The sequence below is a fragment of the Dermacentor silvarum genome, chromosome 2 (genome assembly GCF_013339745.2).
Source record: "Dermacentor silvarum isolate Dsil-2018 chromosome 2, BIME_Dsil_1.4, whole genome shotgun sequence".
NCBI classification, from domain to species: domain Eukaryota; kingdom Metazoa; phylum Arthropoda; class Arachnida; order Ixodida; family Ixodidae; genus Dermacentor; species Dermacentor silvarum.
Window position 1 is genome coordinate 51,532,928 of NC_051155.1, and position 6,595 is coordinate 51,539,522.

Here is a 6,595-nt window from a genome sequence, read left to right on the forward strand (position 1 = left end):
TGGTCCTTTTGTCTATTTTAGCGTACAGTTTGCGAGAAGTTAGTTTGTGTATTAACCGTACACCTCTCGTGCATTAGAGGCGCACGAGGGTCACCGACCGCGCACGAGGGCACCGACCGAGGGTCACCGATGCCGTCGTTCACTTGTGTATACACTGAAAGAAGGAATCGCACTCATTGATTGTCACGGTACGGAACGCACTCTGTATCTAACGTATGAGGATGTCTTACAAGCAAAGGGCTCAGATATCTTTCCTTCTCTCAACGCTAGGTGCAAGTGCTGCTACTCTACCTCGTCGTTGAAGGCTACGGCCTGCACCACCACCCATCGAATCAGGCTGGATTCCAGGGTGCTGGCTTCGGCGGTTACAGTGCTCCCGCTGTTCCTTACCAAGGATACAATGCCTACAAATCTGTGAGTATTGGTGTTGTAGCATTCATTTCAAAAGCATGCAGTGCTTGAGGAAGGCGCAACAAAAATTAGAATAAGTTTATCAAACGTCAAGGTAATACAAAGGATTCCAAATGAATGCCTACAGAAAGGTCTGAAGAATATTGAGGCGTTCCTTCAGCATACTGGACCCGTATTTTTATATGGCGGTATGGTAGAAGCGGTGACAACCCGAACTGAAACCGCGCAATACGCAGAGAACAGTTTGTTCGAGATACGTAATCAGGAATTCACTATACAATGGGAAAGACGGCTAATGTATCAATGAAAGGAGTTTCCCATAACAAACAGAAATATAGTTCATACCGGTAGGGGAGGACGATTTATATATAATTTTTTTAGGTTGCTGTCATAGTTGGCGCCGCAGTTAGCATACCGAATATTTTCAACATTTCATCTTTACTCTTTACGAGATAATCATCTTAATATAAAAGGTATTGTAGATTACTACAGGACATGAGATACCATTTGAATGAGCGGCGATCCGCAAAGGCACAAGGGGGCTAAGTACATAGTATGTCATGGCTCAGAGAATGTATTTCTTTTCTTGGTATATACCCACGGCGCGATCCGCGTAATTACTCGCGGGACATATCTAAGAAACCTGAAAAAAATATGGGATTTTATGTGCCAAAATCACGATCTGATTATGAGGCACGCCACAGTGGGGGACTTCGGTATAATTTCGACCTAAATCTAAGTACACGGGTGTTTTCGCATTTCGCCCCCATCGAAATGCGGCCGTCGTGGCCGGGATTCCATTCCGCGACCTCGTGCTCAGCAGCCCAACACAATAGCCACTGAGCAATCATGGCAGGTTCTGAGCAATCTGTAGCGACATTTCCTTTTCAAAGCTTAACCTGTAAGCAGCTCTAAAGAAGCTGGTATCATCAGAGAAGGTGGGATCCTTACGAACAGAAACAATGTCAATGCTGCGAAAGTGCAAAAAATACCAAGCAGTGGCCCAACGGAAATGTGTTCGCGACAAGTCAATTTATTTGTTAGTGCAATGCAGTGCACTGCAGTGCAGTGCAGTATTGTTCACTCATTTCAACAAGCATCTCTAAAATCACATCATAAAGGATTTCGCCAATCCTCTCAAAAGGCTTTTTCAACTCGCTCTATACAGTATGCTATAGCATGTTAAATTGTCTACATGAGCACGATCTCTTGGAATTAAACCTGTCCAGTCAAGAAACGAGGAATATTCGGAGATATCCCAACATCTTGAAATGAAGTTCTTTTTAGAATGACACACTCTTCAATCTTTTGCAAAAAAATGGTCCTTCTGCTGCTAGAAATATGTGCGATATTCGGGTTACCCGGAAGGAGCAATGGCTGACACATTGCGCAACACTTACGGTTACACTGACGAGAGATGCAATGGCTCTTCTGCGTACTTATTTATCGTACATCTACGACGCCATGCCATTGAATAAAAGAAAGGTGCGAAGCTTAAAGATTACCGCTGGCTATAAGCCATCGGCTTTCTGTGGCTCTAAGCCACAGAATAAGGCACAGTGACTATCTGACACAAGTTGATATTTTGCGGCTCTTGTTTGTTTAGAATTTGCTTTGGTCACAGACCGTAGCTCCGCTTCACTTCATTTCTAGGCAATACTGCTCAATAAGGCGCCGAATGTGAAGCGCTGAGTTCATCCTGCTCACTCGCTTAAACAGCTGCGGCTTTATTTTTTCCAAACGCATCAAGGAGTTTCTCAAATATACCTTTTTACACTGTTGCACGCAGTCACAGAAAAGGACAAATACGGCGCAGCATAAACTTTCGTCTTGTTAATTTTTTCTAGCCACCCCAGCCATACAACTTCGGCTATGACAATCTGGACGAGTACGGCAATCGACAGTTCCGCAGTGAGCAGGGCGACTCCAAAAACGCCAGGACCGGCTCGTACGGCTACCGCGACGTGAACGGCCTCTACCGGCGTGTAAACTACGTCGCTGATGCGTACGGCTTCCGGGCCACCGTGGACACCAACGAACCGGGCACCGCCCCTGCAGCGAGAGCCGACGCCGTTTTCAACGCTGCACCAGTGGTGCCCCCAGTTCCCTCAGGTGGTGCACCTACAGCCTCTGCGGCTAGGGTGGTGGCACCTTACAATGCTGGTGGCTACACTAGTTACGGCAAATACAACCCCTACGCAGGCGCTGCTGGAGCCTACGGATACGCTCCGTTCGGACGTCAGGGATACCCTGCTAGTAGTCCCGTACGCGGTGGATACGCTTACGGCGGCCAACCTGCCAACAGCTACGGTGCCGCCGGCTACGCATAGGGTTACGCAGCGGGTATCGACGGAGCACCTGCCATTTACGGGAGCTGGCCTTCCACTCATCATGGCTACCGCCACCGCTAATGCATGTCCTTTCAGCCACTTGAGACAAGACGAGCGGCCGGTGTTGCCGTTGGCATGTCTGCATAGCGCTTCATGTAGCAGATTGTAACAGGGTAGAAAAACAAAATAAACGTCTACTTAAAGAAATTCAGGGTATTTTATTACTTTTCATTTACAACATATACTGCAGCACCGAAGCATTACAGCAGGAGAGTTTGTACAGATAATAAAAACAAACAAATGAGCAAACAGACAAACAGTTAAAGATATGGTGATTATAAACGAAGTATTCGTAATTTCAGAAACTATTATGCAAGCCATAAGAACAGCACAGTGCAAGATTAACTCTATATTTATAAATTATTGATCAGTTGAGCGATATGGACACCGTCAGCTGTGACCACCTCCTCTGGTAAAGTGTTCCATTCAGATATTGTATTTGCGAAGAAAGAATGTTTCATGTAATTTGTACAACATTTAATTTCTCTAATTTTACAGATGTGATCCCTCCTGCTTGATATGTAGTGCGGAGGTTTTATATGTTTAAATTTGTCCATACGAGTTGAGTTATTATAAATTGCAAGCATTAGTTTCAGCCGGTTTTCCTTCCGCCTTCTGTCAAGAGGTTTGATTCCAATGCTACCCTTCTTTTGTGCTACACTAGCTCTATGGGAATATTGTTTTAATATAAACCTCACTGCACGATTCTGTATACCTTCAATTTTATCAATGAGGCATTCTTGATGGAGGTCCCACAAGCTTGATGCGTATTACATGTGTGGTCTTACCAATGATCGGTACGCCGCCATTTTCAGTATTCGAGGAGCGCCACGAAGATTCCGAATTACAAGGCTAAGCATGCTGGCTGCTTTTTTACGGTGTTATTGATATGCTGATGAAATTAAAGATTATTCGAAAGAAGCTCCCCTAGATAATTGACTTCGGGCACTTTTCGAAGTACCTTATTACCGACTATGTACCTTGTGTTCAGTATGCGATTCCCTTTGCTAAATGTTACGTGGTAGCTTTTATCTGCGTTTATACCTAGTTGCCATGTGTTACACCATAGTGTGACATAATCAAGATCTTGTTGAAGTGATTGCATGTCACTATCTGTTCTGACTGTCCTGTATATTACGCAGTCATCCGCGTATAATCTGACGCTGGAAGAAATATTAGACGCAATGTCATTGATGAAAATTAAGAATAATTATGGTCGCAATACCGAGCCTCGTGGCACACCTGAAATCTCTTCCACAAACCTAGATTGTTTGCCCCCCCCCCCCTCCCACGATGACGCATTGTTGCTGAGGTCATCTCCAATCCATTTCAAAATATGTTGATCGATGCTGAGCGCAGGCAGTTTGTGCTTCAATAGTTGATGCAAAACAGAACCGAATGCTTTTCTAAAGTCTAAGAATATTGCATCAGTCCGCAATCTATTGTCAGCCGCAGTGGAAAGGTCATGAAATAGGTCTAATAATTGGGTGGCGCATGAAACACTAGCACGAAACCCGTGTTGATTCTGTAAGAAAAAATTATTAGTTTCTAAATGGTTTATCATCTTACTGTACACAATATGTTCAAGTATCTTGCAAGGTATAGAGCACAAGGAAATTGGCCTATAATTGGCTACCATAGACTTCCGGCCATTTTTGTGAATGGGTTCAACTAAAGTCGTCTTCCATTCTTCGGGAACAATTGCAGTTTCAAGGGAATTCCGGCATATTATGTACAGGTATCGAGACACAATATCAGAGCATGCCTTTAGTACTTTCGCGGATAGTTGATCTGGACCAGCTGATTTTTAATCATCTAATGAACGTAAACATGCCCTGATACCATCAATTGTGATTCTTACAACAGGCAGCCTTGCATGTTGTCTTTGATAGTAGGTAATGTATAATAGTTCTTTCGTTTCAAGAAAACTGATTTAAAATAGTCACTGAAGCAGCTAGCTCTTTCACATTGTCTGTTAATTCTACTCCTTCATGCAAGATACTGGGCGTACCGTTTTTTCCTTACGCGTTCTTTTAGGATAGCTCCAAAAATATTTAGCATTTTTTGTTATAGCCTCTGCTAGTCCAGACAAGTAATCCTCCTTTGCCATTGTCATAGCCCTTTTATAGAGCGCGTCAAGTTCCTCCAGACGGGGCTGAACAACAGTAGGGTTTCTTTTATACTTCCGGTGTAAGCGAGAATGTTTTTATCAGCTTTTTCGCGTCACTTTTTGCCCAGGGCTTATCGACTTTGCGCTTGTCTTGCGCATATTTAGAGGGAATGTATTTTTCAGCCAGTGCGGATAGCAAGTTTTTGAAAATAATCCAGAGGGTACCGACGTCTTTTTCCTGGGATTTACCAATATATTCACCCACGGATTCCTTTCGCCCATTTATAATTTCATTATAATTGGCTCTATTACAGATATATACTTTTCTAATGTCTTGGCTTGTAGGAATTAGATGCGGAAGCATAAATGTCGATGTTACAGCAAAGTGATGATGTTGTGGTCGCTAATGCCAGGAAGGACACACCCTTTTTGCACAATGTTTGGGTCATTAGTAAATATCAAATCTAGGATGTTGTTTCCGCGAGTAGGCAAGGAAACGTATTGCTCGAGGCCGTATTTAATGGTTACATCATAAAAGTGCGAAGAAGCTCCTACTCGTGGTGTCTGTTCATCCCACTGTATGTTTGGTAGGTTAGTCTCCTGCAAGGATGATGCGGTCATCGGGAAGAGTGGCCACAATAGAGTCTAACAAGCTGTCGATTTCACTACTGGCTCCAGGTGGACAATAGAATGAACCCAGAGCAAGGGTACCTCCATCTGAAGTCCTCAGGCGACACCATACCGATTTTGTTTCATTGGTCGCAATACCACTTTCCGTACTGTGCAAGGATTCCTTAACCATTAGAAATACTCATCCGCCACGACGAGTCCAGTTGTTTCTATAAACTTTATAGTTTGATGGGAAAAGTTCGCCATTCTGAATTGACGCATCTAGCCATGACTTGGTCGCAAAAACAATATCGGGATCCAGTGCCCCCAGTAGTCATCGATTTTATTTTTTATGCTTTGACAGTTTAGTAAAAGAACTGAGCACTCTGTCGCTGTTTCTTGGATTCTTAACCTGTGGTCACTTTTTGTTTATTTTAGCTCCAGTTTGTGCGTCGTTATCCCACGTATAGGCTTCACCATTTATGATCAGCTTATCATGCATGCACAAGTGAAACTTTATCTTTTGCATTATTCTTCATTGGTTTTGCAAAGGACCACAGCTTGCGTCGGATTTCCCTCACACGTGGCGAAAAGTCTCTGGATATGCCGTAGTTAGTGTTTTTCAGTTTACTGCCATTGTTTAGAACTTTCTGTTTCTTTACGATAAGATATTGGCGATAATGGGACGGTTGCAGTTTAAGGAATGACTTCTTATCGAATGTGCTTCCTGGATTTGTCCTATGGTGACTTGCAGTTTGTCCCGGCAAAAATTCCTGATCGCATCTTCTGATGTGTCCCAGCTTTCACGCGTGTTACTATCCTCTTAGGCCATAAAAGGCAAGATTCATCCTTCTGCTGTTGTTCTACAGTTCGTATATTATTTTTGGCCAATGCTTCTGCGTTTTCGGACTGCATTTGAACTTTGTTTTGAAACTGTGCAGCATGTTGATCCGCATGTTCAAGCCTTTCCACCCTAGATTCTAAGGATTCAAGCCTAGTCCCAATAACGCTCATTAAAGGTTTCATCTTTGTTTGCCTTTTTATCAATGTCATCTAATTTACTAAGAATAGTACT

At 43.4% G+C, this 6,595-nt stretch overlaps 1 protein-coding gene across 1 annotated transcript; it reads left to right on the forward strand.

The window, feature by feature from the left end:
* Positions 1-524: 524 nt before the first annotated feature.
* Positions 525-2,741, forward strand: LOC119440025 (cuticle protein 10.9-like). The gene is made up of 2 exons (XM_049662714.1): positions 525-542; positions 2,259-2,741. The coding sequence occupies exons 1-2, from the start codon at positions 525-527 to the stop codon at positions 2,739-2,741; spliced, it is 501 nt and encodes a 166-aa protein (XP_049518671.1).
* The last annotated feature ends 3,854 nt before the right edge of the window (positions 2,742-6,595 follow it).